The sequence below is a fragment of the Malania oleifera genome, chromosome 13 (genome assembly GCF_029873635.1).
Source record: "Malania oleifera isolate guangnan ecotype guangnan chromosome 13, ASM2987363v1, whole genome shotgun sequence".
Classification (NCBI taxonomy): Eukaryota; Viridiplantae; Streptophyta; class Magnoliopsida; order Santalales; family Ximeniaceae; genus Malania; species Malania oleifera.
The window spans coordinates 2,732,642-2,747,205 of record NC_080429.1 but is presented as its reverse complement, the minus strand read 5'-3'; the positions used below and the strand labels follow the sequence as shown (position 1 = coordinate 2,747,205).

At 35.4% G+C, this 14,564-nt stretch overlaps 1 protein-coding gene across 1 annotated transcript; it reads left to right on the top strand.

Annotated features, from left to right (window-relative positions):
- Window positions 1–1,799: 1,799 nt before the first annotated feature.
- On the top strand, window positions 1,800–14,209 carry LOC131146484 (uncharacterized). Its single transcript, XM_058096118.1, has 7 exons — window positions 1,800–1,953; window positions 6,356–6,509; window positions 6,716–6,771; window positions 7,627–7,750; window positions 7,833–7,939; window positions 13,750–13,819; window positions 13,919–14,209. Exons 2-7 carry the CDS (start codon window positions 6,416–6,418, stop codon window positions 13,996–13,998), a joined length of 531 nt encoding a protein of 176 aa, XP_057952101.1. The 5' UTR covers window positions 1,800–1,953; window positions 6,356–6,415; the 3' UTR covers window positions 13,999–14,209.
- The last annotated feature ends 355 nt before the right edge of the window (window positions 14,210–14,564 follow it).

Here is a 14,564-nt window from a genome sequence, read left to right as displayed (position 1 = left end):
TTTATTTTTGGATTTTAAATGATTAGTTGTGAGGATAATTTAGATCAAACATATAACCATAGGTTGAAAACCACCCTAAATTAAAGATCCGGCATTGATAAATATTATACATAGGGCTCCAAATGAACCAAAGAGCTTATGAGTAGCTTAGGGAGCTCAACTCGATAAGGGTTTATTCGGTTTCGTTTATTATCTAAATGAGTGGGTACTAAGCCCAATTTTTAGACTTGGTTTGTAAATGAGTAGAGTATGAACACATTCAAGTTTGACTCGTTTCAACTTGTGAGCGGCTCGATAACTGACTCAAATAAACTTGTTATTAGACTCGTTAAGGAAGTTGGTTGATTAATGGGTCCGTTAAGTTGACCCAATCCCAAGAATCCAATACTGGCCCAATTGCCCAAGGAGAAAGACACAAATTTTGGTCAAACGAAATAGGTTAATGAAACTATTAATATTAAATTATTTATAAAATTTCAGCTCAAACTCTTCAAACCCGAGCCTAAAAATGAGTCGAGCCCGAGCTTGAGCCGAACTTTGACTCTACCAAGCCAAGCTTAAGCATGCTAAAACTCAACTTAACTCATTTTGCAGCCCTAATTGAACATAGAGATTCAAACAATTCACAAATTATCATGACTTTATTTTTAAAATGGAAAAATAAATATACTTGAAATTCATTACTAAATTATTGGATTTAGACAAGTATATCAATAAAATAATTCGATTTTGACTATTTTATTATTTGTTAGGTCAAGCAATAAAAGTGGTTCAATATTTTCCTAATTTATAAGAAATCATCTCAAAACAATCAATTGAGAAATAATAAGAGAGTGTTTTCGAATTTTTTTAAAAATTATACGAAATATTGGGATCTGAAATTTGGAGCTTAAATTTAAATCTGTCTGAATTTTGAAGAAATACAAGGCATAAACCACATGAATTATAGTTAAAAGTTTAAATTAGAGATGTAACAAAACCAATTGAAATTTATGTAACCAATCGAACCACATCAAAACGAACCAAAACCTATTGGTTTATTATTTTTTATTTTTGTCATTCGGTTTGATTCACTTAAAAAAATTAGTAAACTGAATGGGTTCGATTTCAGTTTTGTGTTTTATGAAACCAAAAAAACTTAATTGAACGAGAAGACATATTCAATTACCAATTTTAAAATTTCTAGGAATTCAATTTGTAGAGTTTTCCATTTTTTGAATATCTTCCCAAAAAATCAACTCAACAATTCAATTTTTAGAAGGAATATTCCTTTATATTTCAAATAAAAATTCCGTTGTGCAAAATTTATAATTAAATTGATATAAATTAAGAAGGTTGGCTTCACTTTTTAGTAGACATAATGAAGGTCCATTATGAGCTCAAACGAACACAAATCGAAGTTAGGTTTAATTTTAGTCCATCATTAAGTTGGATTTGGTTCATAAATATTAGGATCTGAACAATTCGATTTTGGTCTAGGATTTATCAAAGATCGACCAAATCAAACTGATTACATTCCTAGTTAGTAAGGAATAAAAAATTTTAAGAACAATAAAAAAATGTTTTTCAACGTTTTATATAAATTTTTTTGAAAATTAGAAAATAAATTTTTAGAAATTTTAGAAATAAATTTTTTTTGCAGGCAAATAGTGCTAAATTATTTATTTATTTATTTTATACAAATATCATAAAATTAAAATAAATAAATTTTTTTCTTAATTTTTTAAAAATTGAAATAAAAAATAAAACTATCCTTAAAAAAAAAAAAAATTTATATTTATATGCATTTAGGAAACGTTGGTTTTGTCCCATGACAAATTCAAATGCGGGCTCCCAAGCGCAGGTTAGCACTGTCACTCGGTGAGTTGGAAGGAGCTCTTCCTCAGTTCGTTCTGGGCTTCGGGATCTTCCCTCTCTTCCAGCTCAGGCTGTCAGCGACTTGACGACTAGCTGGTTAGCTTCTTTTATTTTATTTTTTAATCCTTGCCTTTCTTTGTTCTTTAGTCATAGGGAGATTGAGACTTTTGGTTCCGGGGTTTTGTGGTGGTCTAGGGTTTTTGGGAGGTTCTATTTTGAAGGTTCGTCCCGCCATTGGCTTCCTTTTATGCTCCTAGTTCTTGAATTGTGTTTTGGCGGGCCGAAGTGTGTTTCTTTTGTTTGTTATTTAGGTTATCGTTGTTATCTTTTGGTGATTTTTGTAGTGTGGTTTCATCTTTTCTGTATTTGTGGTTTCTACTGGTGGTGATTTTCTCCTCTCTTGGGATGCTGTTATAAATTTTGTGATGTTTTTCTTGTTTTTTTTTTGTGTGCGATCTGCATGTGGACGGCTCTGCTACTTAGGTTGAGCTTGGCCAAAACTGTAGGTCTATTCTGTTGGATGCAACTGTGATAAGAAATGGGGCTCTTGTTTGCTTGGAACTTTTGGATTTGGGTTGTTTGCATTTGCTTTTCTAAATTTAATTAAAATAAGCATGAATGGAAAAGAACCCAAATAAATTCTCAAAATCCTGAGAGTTATATCATAATTAGAGAAAAATGTACAATTTCTATAATTCCTGAGAAAAATTTAAATTTAAATAAAGGATAAACATAATGACTAAAGTTCAATATATGGAGTTGAAAAGTCATAGATAATGAATCATATGAAATAAGAGAAAGTGCACTGTAAAAAGAGTCTTAGATTATGTCATATTGATTTAGAGAAAGTGCAATGTCAAAAACATCCCCTGGGAAGAGGTGGTGGTGGTGGTGGTGTTGGTGGTTGCATTTAAAGGGAATAGCGTAGGCAGGATGGAATTTTGGCAATGTGAAAACACCTTATTTGTGTCATGATTTATTGATGATATTGATTGCCATCTTTTGGGTTTGTGCTTAGATTATTTTATGCGGTGGTCTTTTTTTTGTTTCGATTTTGTGTGTTAAATTTTTTATCATTTCTATAATGCATGAAATTTTTTTTAGGAGGTATAGACTGGTTTGCTTTAAAAAAAAAAAAAGAGAAAAAAAAGGAGTTAGAATTTTTCTGATTGTGATATATATCTATACTATCTATAAAAAAGACAACCAAAAGATATGTGTTTTTACATTAGGGTGGCTCCTTGTTTATTTGAATTTTTCCTAAAAAAATAATTTTATTTTCAAAAATGAAGAAAAATGATGTTAGAAGAGAATATGTTATTTTAATAATTAGGTTGTGTTAATGGGGGTATTTTTGCCCTTAAGAATTTATTACTAGTAATAATATATTAGAGGGCATACTTGAAGCTGTGCGTGGACTCTAGGAAACTGCCATTCAGTTCTTTCCTCTCTTTTTCTCTCCTTTTCTTTTCTCTCCTCCATTTCTAACTTTACAACATGGTATCGGAGCATTGATCTCCTTTAAATCTGATTTATGTGAACTGGTTTTGATATTCTGTTTCGGTTTTTTCTTTATCCTCTTCTAATCAGTTCTCAATTCTGATTCTGTTTGGCTTGAGAGTCGTTTATGGACGTCCTTCCTATGGGTTAGGTTGTGCTGTATTCTTGGTGAGAAGCTCTGTGTTTTCATGGTGATCTTCTGATGTGAACTCAGTTATCTTTGTTTCTTGTATGCTGCTGCTTGTATTCCTCTGCCACTTTGTGGTTTGCTGATGATGCTGTTTTGACGGCGTTTATTCGTGATTGATCATTTGCAATCTTGTATCAATTTCTGGTTGGTTTCAATTGGTGTTTAAATATTTATTTCCTGTTATTCTCGGCATTCATTTCCAGTTGCTTCCAGCTGTAATACCTGGAGCTGCTGCTAGGTTGTTTATTAAATGCCTGCAGTACTTTGTTGTGGTCTGCCCTGTTCTTGGTGGTTAGGTATTTCTTCCTAGGATATTTTAAGCTCAGGTCTGTTGTCATATCTGCCTACTGAAGTTCTGGATTTTCTAGCTTTTGGAGAGTTTGAAGTGTTGTAAGTTCTTTCTCTCTCGATCCTGAAAATGCTGTGTGTTTTATCTGGGAAATCAAGCTCCTTCCTGCAATAATTCAGCCATGGATACTATCTCTAACTGTAGTAGGGAAATTTTTGGAGGATAAGGACGAGGTTTGGATTGTGGTTGTGGCACCGGTCCTGTAGTACAACAAGGAGTTCATCATGGGATTTCTCACGTTTGCACACATTGTGGCAAGGAAAATCATACCATTAATCGCTCTTGGGAAACCAGCTTGGACCAATAAGTCTCTTGCAAAAGGCGATTTGATTCTACTATTGACACTTCAAACACCCCTAGCCACTCCTTTGGGAGTTGACTTTATCATCCATTGTGTTCCAATAGGAGTTTAACAATCTTTTTTGTATGGTTCAACAACTCCAAACTTAGTGTTTTACATCTAGTGCTTTTTGGCCCATTCAGGTACAACCGGGCTTTTTGCCTCTTCACCCCCCTCACCCTATAGTTCTGGTGCCTCCTCTTATATGACAAGTAGTCCTAATTTGTTTTGAGTCCTTGAACTCGACTACTTTATACTCAAGGTTACTCTTGTTGATGCTTCGGTTAACCAGTTTCTGGTTCTGGCAATATTCTCTCAATTCCTTCTATTCCTCTTTTGCTTGTATTATATGTGCCTAAATTTTACTTGAACCTGCTATCAATTGGTCAATTAACTAAGTCTCATAACTATTCTGTGACCACCTTTCCTTCTCATTGTGTTATTTAAGATCTTTGGACGAAGAAGAAGATTGGGAAGGGCTTGAGAAGGATGGCATATACTATTTTTATGGTGGTCATGGTGGGTCCAATTCTTGTCATACGACTTCCTCAATTTCTACTCTTTGGTGTTTCTCTTGATCAGTGACATGTTCGTTTGGGTCATTCAACCATTCAAAAACTACAAGAAGTTTTTTCTATGTTCAAGTTCATTTCTTGTTTTGAGTGTTCTGTGTGTCAGTTGGGAAAGCATATTAGGACATCTTTTTTGTCTAGAGTTGAGTCTCATAGTAGATCAATGTATTCTCTTATTCATTAAGACATTTGGGGTCCGTGTAGATTGTAGGGTTAAGAATTGACTCGTCATCAATATTTTGTGTCCTTTGTGGATGATTTTTCGCTATGGCCTGGATATATTTGTTAAAAGATAGGTCTGAATTTTTGAATGAATTTACTCAATTCTACCAGGAAATAAGAACTTAGTTTGGCATCAATATTCAAAATTATCAATCTGATAATGCACTTGAATTTGTTCGATATAAGCATAGTCTTTTTCCTTGGCCAAATGGATTATTCATCAAACGTCATGTATATGTACGCTTCAAGAGAATGGAGTAGCTAAATGCAAAAAAAGACATTTACTTGACATAACATGGTCTCTATGGAACGACTAGTGAATCCCTTGGAACTTTTGTGTCACCTTTCTTTAGCTTTCCCTCGGAACAACAACTTTTTATATCTCAAGCATCCTTAAGCCCTACTGGTAATGAGCCTAATGAGTAATGACCTTTATCACGACTCACATTTCATCTACTCTTCCTTTTTTCTTTGTTTTTTACTGTTTCATCTGTCAGCCATCACTCTATTCCCCATATGTAATTTCTTTAAATGCATTGATTTTAAAATCTAGATTTTTTGTTGTAGCCATGTCGTATAATGATTTTTTTTAAATGCCATTTTTTTGGGAATCATGATCCATTGGTGTCTATTTTTTGAGGGTTCTTTTTCTGCCAAAAAAGAACCTCTATGATGTGTGAAATTTCTTTAATTTACATGTCCTGGGCCATGGTTTTTGTGTGAAAGCCATTTGTAAATGGCAGCTTAAGTTTGTTGTTAGTGCAGAGTTCATGAAACCCTTTTCTGTAAATGGCAGCTTAAGTTTGGACTCTCAGGTGAAGTTTTTGCTGCTTCTCTATGTTCCTCTCTTGGGGTATCTATTTCCTTCTTTAATATAATCATTCTTGTTTCAATAATGGTGCTTGATCATCATTTGATGGAGGAGAAGTTGGGAGTTTGAAATCATAAGGAACATGGATCAGGAGGTTGGTTTTTGAATCGTAAGGGTAGTTTGGTCTTTTTAAAACTCTGCCTGGTCAATGGATGTTGCAACTTAAATATGGGTCAGGATAATATCCATAGCCAGTCTAGTTCAATTCAGTCCAATCTGGTCCAGTCCTGTAAATTTTAGCTGCCAAAACAAATTCACCGTCCAGTCTAAATATATTTTCCCCATTTGTTTTTGTTTACCAAAAGTTTGCAAGTGGGGATGAAAAATCCAAAACCACAATATGTCGTTATCATATATGAAAATAATAGAATATATTGAGCCTTCCTCACAAATTATAACATTCCTCATTTTAATGAAATTACCATTCAAACACTTCCATTTCCTGTCTTTCCAGCTTAAGCCTTTCCCAGAGACATTGGGAGCTGAAATAGAGGAAACAGAAGAAGAGAAGAAGATGCAGCGGAGAAAATTTACGTCTGAGTCTCTCTCTAGTAGGCCATCTGGAACAGATGGCTCTGATTTCTCTTATCGCATGGTTGTTGATTCCAGTAAGGCCTGATGACTATTTAAGTTTTTGTGAGGGCTGCGTTTTTCAACGGAAAAATCTTTGTGGAATTTGGTGTACAACTTTTCTGTTTTTTTTGTTTGGGTGGTAATGGGTGATATATATATTCCTGGATCTAATGGGATTAATATTTTTCATGTAATAATGTTTTTAGCTCTTTCTCAAGGGTATGTGTTGTTGCAATTTTAGGGTATACAAAGGTAGCTCAGGGAAAATCTCGTCTCCATGCATTGTTCCTCTTTCAGGTATGAGTCTCTCTCTCTCTCATCTGGAATAACTTGCCTTTGTGTAGCTAATAGGCAGGCTTCTCCTAATTGATCTGATGTTATATCAAAGTGGTTCATGAATGACCCACCATTTGTTTAATTGGAATTAAATTTATTATGGCTTCTCTTGATCTCAGGGAAATATGTCCAAGGAAAATTATTATGGTGAAAATATTTATCAGATGTTATAATGTTATATACAAGGAAATTTTTTTGGATTAATGGATTGAGTTCTTTCAGGGGAATCAGTTATCCTAATAAATTTTTTCACTATGAAACTTCGACTGAGAAGATAGAAATTAGGAGGAACTTGTTTCTACTGAAAGTTGCCTGCCTCGTTTTTGGCAGAAATTCAAAATATAAATATAAAATAGCATCACACACAGAGCACGCCGGTAGCCTTGGACTACTTCCATAGCTTTGCCTGGTTCATATTAGGAAGCTATTTTTCTTTTTTCCGCACTTCAATTGACATAGAGGTGAATCTGGCTGATGGAAGATTGGATTCCTGTTCAATCATTCTGCAGCAGTTGACTGGTGTGCTGCACTTTAGCTACTCATCTAAAGCTTAATCCAATGCTTGTGGAAAATGTATGAACCTATAAATAAGCACACTGAGTTTTTTTTAGAACTATTTAAATTTAATTATTAGGATCTCAATTGTTTGTTCTAGTTTTTGCTAACTATATTTTGAATGTGTTAAGATTGGAGAAAATATATGTAGTTTCTGAAAGCTTTATTTTCCCCGTATAACATTGTATTTAAATGCTGTAGTTTCTTTTGTGTCAAGTTGGATATCTTAAAAAAATTCCTCTCCATCCATCATTACTGCAGGTTGTAATTCAATTGATAGGGGTGCTGTACATATTTGTATTGTCATCTAAGGAGGAGGACCCCAATGCCCTTGCTATTTCATCTCCTGCTATTGGGTTTCTCTCTCTCATGATAGGGGAATTAGGTGGCTTACTAAATCATGCATATCTTTGCTAGTTACTTCTTTGTTGTTTCAGCTCTAACTTTTTGTTGTTCACGTCTTGAAGGTCGAAGGCGAAGCAGAATTAATTTTTTAAAAGTTTATGTGGTTGCATCGTCTATTGCAATACTTCTTTGGACTGCCTCTGTTGCTAAGAACAACTTCTCATTGAAGGTAATCACAGGCTTCATTCTTTTCCAAATGACGATCGAAGGTGTTGGTGTGCCTCGTCCCATCAAATATTTGTAGATTTGCTCTATGAACTTGTTTGGAAGATGGATTCTTATCAAATCATTATGTGGTTTTAATGTTTTACGAATTGAATCATGGTTGAACGAAGATGTGAGGATTCTATGATAAAATGAGATGAAGCTTTGGGAGTAATACTTGTGTTTGTATTTTGAAAAAGCATTTTGACTTGGTAGCAAGCCAAAATTTTGGATAAAATTCAATGATCTAGAAGATTGAAAAAATGTTCAGAAAATGAAGCAAAAATAAAGAGAAGCAAATAAAAGAAGTTTTAGTTTAGAATGCCCTTAGTTCCATAATAAGAAAATAATGTATATAAAGTACACAATTGGGTAGAGACAGCTAGTGAACTACAAATTCATATTTAACTAAGTTAGATAATGCTATAGTAGATTCAATGACTTATATTTTTATGATCATATAAAAGTTAGAACTTATATTGTAATTTTTATCCAAAAATATTCATTTATTTAATAAGTAGTTGCTGTAGGAAGAAAGTGACTTTATGTGGTGTCGTTACTTTGCAAACAGTAGAAGCTTATTTTTCTTCCTCTTTGAAGAAGTGCAGTGTGATGTGAAAAGAAGTTAGAACTTGCATCTTTGTGTGTTTCCTCCTATGTTTTCCAACTTCAATGTCATACAGAAGCTCAAACAGATTATTGAAGTATATCAAAATCTAATGATTGCTTCTCACAAATAATAGACACCGAGTCCAAGCCTGTCCACTAAGTTCCAACAAATCAGTGAGGAAAGTGTCAAGATTAGAGGCAAAAAGTGGTTCCCGAGGAAAAATTGCCAAATTGCCCATCTTTAATGAAAGAAATAGTCTTGCCACTCCAGATGTCAAATTTGATGTGGGATAGGAACTCCTTCCGTCCTTTTCAAAGACTTCCAAAGGAAATGGCTGTAAGATGGATTGGATTCTATTTACTCAGCCACCAAGACTGGAGTAAAAAAGATGGTATGTGGGGAGGCTCAAACGAATTCTTTGACAAGGATTTGTGATGTAGGACAAGCAACAGACTTCAGAAATAGAGAGAGAATTGACAATAAAAGGAGAGAATTAAAAGAGAGAAGAGAGAGAGAATACGGCAGAAGAGAAGAGAGAAGGTGCTGCTGGTAGCAGGTGCAGAACAAAGGAAGAGAAAGAATAGAGAAAGAACAGAATAGAGATGGGAAGAGGAAGAAGAAGAGGGAAGAAGAAGCAGCAGCAGTGAGGGAGGGAGAAAGAGAGAGTCTGATTCAAACAATAACTTACATGTCCAGTATGCATTTATACTCACCATCACTAACACATATCTTCATAAAAACTTTAACAAAAAAAGGATTACAAAACAACCTCAAAGTACTTAACTACACAAAATAAACCTAGATTAACTAAACTTCTAAAATAACTAGAAATATCCCAAACTCAAATAGAAGTCCAAGCTACCAAAATAAACATCTGAAGTGCCCCATTGGTGGTTCTCCATCAAACTCCCCTTGTTAAAGAAAACTTGACCTATGAGTTCTGAAATGGTGTAGTAGCTTTAATTCTGTGAGTGGAAAAAAAGTTGAACATGTAGGCAAATCAAGAGGAGGCACAATTTGCATTATATGGGGTGGTGGTTTCAGTGATCGTGGTTCTATGTCAAGAAAGCTCTAGGAGGTTGGTGGCTCTGAGGGTTAGTTGGCTGGGTAAACTTGTGGTAGCACGGGCCCACCCCTTGTTGGGTGAAGGAGAAATTGTAAGGGAAGGCCTTTCAGAGTGTTCTGATTATGATGGTGAGGGAGATGATGTAAAATTATTGCTGGAAATTGGGTTTCAAAACCATTGGCTCGACTGTAATTTTCAGATAAGTTGCGGGCTGATTAACAGTGGCTGTGTTGTGTTGTGATCATGGTTGGCTCCGGTGCTAATTTGATGTTGGACAAGCAACAGGCTTTAGAAATAGAGAGAGAATTGAGAGAATTAGAAGAGAGAAGAAGAGAAAAAGCTAAGAATAGGGCAGAAGAGAAGAGAGAAGGGGTTGCTGAGTGCTGGCAGCAGGGACAGAACAGACGAAGAGAAAGACAGAATAGAGAAAGAAGAGAACAGAGATTGGAGGAGGAAGGGGAAGGGGAAGAAGAAGAAGAAGCAGTAACCTGCCCCCCGGGGGGGGGGGGGGGGGGGGGAAAGAGAGAGAGAGAGGGAACTGCACTTGCAATCTGATTCAAACAATAGCTGTGCAGTAACTTACATGTCCAGCACTTACACCCACTATTGCTAACACACATTTACATAAAAACCTCAATAAAACAAGGAATTACAAAACAACCCCAAAGGCCCAAAGTACTTAAATACACAAAAATTCAGCTGTTTGCCACTTCCTAAGCCTGTCTTAGCCTCGTATACCTGTGGTTTGTTTGTCCAATGTGAGTCTTTCTCAGCTCGTGGCTGCACTTGCAAACTCCATGGCTAAATGTGAACTCCAATTACCATTTCCCTGCCCACCTTGGATTCAGCAAAACAAAGAAAACCGTCCAAAATACCTCCACAAATTGGGACAGGAACCATCCACCCATCAGTTTTTTTTTTTTTTTTAAAATTAATTGTAACTCTGGAAGCACGGATTCCTTTTGCAAGCCAAAATTTATTCAAACATTTAGCAACTATTCAGATTTCTTTATTTCTAAATAAAATCGAAACCATTCTCCTTGCATTCCGTTACTGTCAACTGACCTTCCTTCTCATGTTACAGCCCGAAATGAAATGATTTACCTCAGTCGGAAGAAATCTCCAGCTATTGTTTCTCCATGCCATCATGTATGAACCTATTATGAATTTATGTTATAACCAGTTTCCTTCATACGTATATGGTTGCTGTATAATTGGTCAAGAGGTTTCCGGAAATGTTGGTTGAACTTTATGGTTATCAAGTTGAGATTTCATTCATAGCGTCTGGAGGCCATGGTTCATACATTCCATTCAATGATTTATATCCTTTTTAAACCTGCACTACCCCAAAAGAAATTGATTTGGTTGGAAGAGTAATTCGAGATTGTAAAAGCTGTTTGCATTCCCTATTTTCTGGCCTTTTATGTGAGCAAAGTTGATTTATGAGTGGATTAGCGTAATAGAGAAATAATGAATTAAAAGCAAGCACGTTTAGTGTAAGGATTTATGTATTTTATTGATTTTGAAAATGTTGTTTCCTTTTTTCTTTAAATCATTTGTATCCTTCTTTTGTGTGTGTGTGTCTGTGTGTGGGAGCAAAGAGACAATTCATTAAGCTCCATTTTGGAACTTGAAAAATATTGGAGACTGTAAAGGAAAATATGAAGGAATTCTTTGTTTCATGTTTGACAATTCATTAAACAAAAACTTGTTTATACATGTTGTTTGATTTTTATTAATTTTTGATTATATTTGAACAAAGCTTCATTTTTAAAAGTTTTTGGTGTATAAGAAAACACAATATAAAATGAATTGCTGTCTTATTTTTCCTTCTCTTTTATCAAAGAAGTCAAGAATTGTATGTCTGTCATGTACAAGCCAGAGGCCTAGTGAAAAAATAAAATAAAATCATGTACAAGCCACCGTACCAATTAGTTAGAGTGGCAGTCCATCTATCTTCAACAACGTAGCTGATCCTTTGGCGGCTCTTCTATTTCTTTCCTTCCACACAATCCAAAAAATGGTACTGGAATAGGATCGAAGGACTCAAAGCCTTCCTTGAACAAACACCTTTCCATGCCTGATAAGAGAAGTGGCCAAATCCCAGAAATTCCTGGTCCTACAACAGTGTAGAAGGATATAATCAATTGTCTTAGCATCTTCTTTGCCCAAAAAGCATTTTCTGACAAGATCCCCTTTTCTGCAGGTTGTTCTTGGTGATAATTTTTCAAGAGTTGCCTCCCACACAAAAAAGCAACCTTTGTGGGGGCAGGTGCCTTCCAAATATAAACCCAGGGGAACTTACTACTTGGTTACTGTAGGTTAAATGAGTTTTCTGTGGTATGAGTTCATAAGGAGTGTTTCAAAAAGGAACTTTGTATAGGATGCCAAAGAAATCCACAAAGTTTTTGATCTTCCAATCATGGGCATTATTTTACTAAGGGGATGTCCTAGATAATCTTATTTGGTGGAAAGTTGAAGGCTACTAATTAGAGCATCTTTTTTGCTTGAATGCCTAAAGAAAATATTTTTTCTATTCTCCATGTCAAAATTGATAAAAGGGATGAAAATTTCCCGGCCTTTTTTGGACAAATCTCCAGATACCTTGACCATAAGGTTCTCTTAACTTATTTTAGAAGTCCATCTGTTGTCATCGAGGCTATATTTTGAGACAATGGTCATTCCCCAAAAGAGATCTTATTCATTTATGGGCCTCCATTGCCATTTCCTGAGGAGGGCTTTGTTGAAAGTGGACATTGGAGATGTTTGGAGCTCAGGTTGCTTGACTGCTGGCATACTTCCTCTCTTTTTCCACCACCGCCACTTGACAAGATGGTATTTTAAAATCCTCTTCCAAGTTTCCCAAAGGAATCTTTTTAGAATGTCTAATATATTTGGCTATTGAGCCAGGAAGGGGAAGAGGGACATTTAATAGATTGGGAGGTTTGAGAGGGTATTATTGATGTGGATAAATATTTCTCCTTTTAGTAGGTAAATTTATTTTCCATCCAGCTGGTTTTTCTCAAACATCTCAGTAATGGAATTCCGAACTCCTTCATTTTAATTTTAGCTCAGGAGAGATCAAGAATATAAGGGGAAAACCCTCAATTTGCAGCCAAAAATGCCTGCAAAAGAAGCCCCTTCAATGCCGTCCCTGTTAGAAAAATTAGCTTTCTCAGATTGACTGCAAGCCCTGAGACAGCTTCAAAGAGCAGAGGAGTATTCACTCTAAATTGAGGGTTTGCTGAGAAACTGCCTTGCAGAAGACAGTGGTGTCATGAGCAAAGGCGGTGGGAGATTCAAAATTATGAAGGTGATGCCGTCAAAATTTGGCCTGCAATTCACAGGTTTGGAGTAGAGATCCTTATGGAAGCCACAAGTGCCATTCTCAATGCCCTCTTCCTCTACTAAAGTCTCTCCCTTGATTTCAACTCTAGAGAGTTGATTGTATCTCTATTGGAAGAAAATGGACGTTGATGGCACTGGCATGCACTTGAAGAAATAGAAATGGTTTAGTTGGATGTGGTTTTTTGTGAGTCCCAGGGTAGAACTATATGACCGGCTGCAATTTATTGCTATAAATGCTTCTTGTGAATTTTTTCACTTATTTCTTTCTATTTTGTTGGTATGGATGCTTTATGTATCTTTATAATTTCTATTTTCCATCAGTTGCCCAATTTTAAGACCTTCCCCACCCACAAAACACACATGAGAAAGAAATCCAGATTGTGGTTAATAATATGATCATTTTTATTTGCTCTTCCCAAAACTTGTGTAAAGAGAAGTGGCTAATTGGAACTGGTGATTAAATATCTACCCTTTATTGATAGACCTAATCTGTTTGTGCTAAGTTGCATGTCAAGGTTAACACTGTTCAACACACACAGCACGTAACGTATTTATGTTATGTATATATAGAAATTTTCTTAGATTGTGTTTGGGAGCATAGATTTCAAGCTTCATATTTTGAATGTTTGGATTTAGATAAATTCAGTGCAATTTTCTAAATACACACAAAATCTAAATCCGAGGCCCTAACTTCAGACTCCCAAACATGGGATTATTGTTTTATGGAATGAGTTCTGAATTTTCTATTTAGGCTATCCAAGATCTAAGTGACTGGAAATCAAAGAAGTTGGAACTTCTGGAGATTGGTATGGTTTTTCTAGGTGAGTTTATAACTCGATCCAATTACTTACATTGTGTTCTGTGGTACAGAAGATATATCTTAATAATTGTTGTAATTGCTGTTTCTCCGATCTCAACAGGATTGCTGGTACAGATATTTACAATCAGCACAATAAAATCTCTTATTCGTAACATGTCTCCTCCCAAGAGAGCTTCCTGATGGCTTCTTGCAACTTTGAGGTTATTTGGTCGATCCCAATTGCTAAAAATATAAGCTGTTTCTCTGCTTGATTTTGGTTTGGTTTCCAGCATTCCTCTCCCCGGCTTTGGTGTTGATGAACATTTTGAAATCATTCTCATTGCCAATTTGATTTGATTTGATTTGATTTGATTGATTTATGGAGCAATGGGGAACTATTTTTGATCTGGCAGCCATCATGATTCTATTGACGGTGTCAATTGTCATTAGAACGTCACACAAATAAACAGCATCATCCAAAGTACACAGGCAATTCACATGGCTAAAACAATACAGCAAAAAAAGGACTTAAATTTTATAACTGTCTTAATATTAAGAGATGCATCATTCTGGGGGTACCTGAATTGTTTTCATGCGTTACTTGAACCTATTTGACTTAGAATCACCACAACCCTGGTAATTTGCCATATGTGGAGATTTCACTACTCTATGATGTATTGAAGTCCACAATCTCATTGAGTGTACACTCTTTAAAAAGAAAAAGAAAAATTCACAAAAATCCTTCATGCAAAAACATTTCGTCTAAT

Bases quoted from the DNA above. Each gene is read 5' to 3' on its own strand.
- LOC131146484 (XM_058096118.1), top strand. From the start codon at position 6,416: ATGCAGCGGAGAAAATTTACGTCTGAGTCTCTCTCTAGTAGGCCATCT. The intron at 6,772-7,626 runs GTATGAGTCTCT...TCATTACTGCAG, and splicing joins ATGCATTGTTCCTCTTTCAG to GTTGTAATTCAATTGATAGG. The intron at 13,820-13,918 runs GTGAGTTTATAA...CGATCTCAACAG, and splicing joins GATTGGTATGGTTTTTCTAG to GATTGCTGGTACAGATATTT.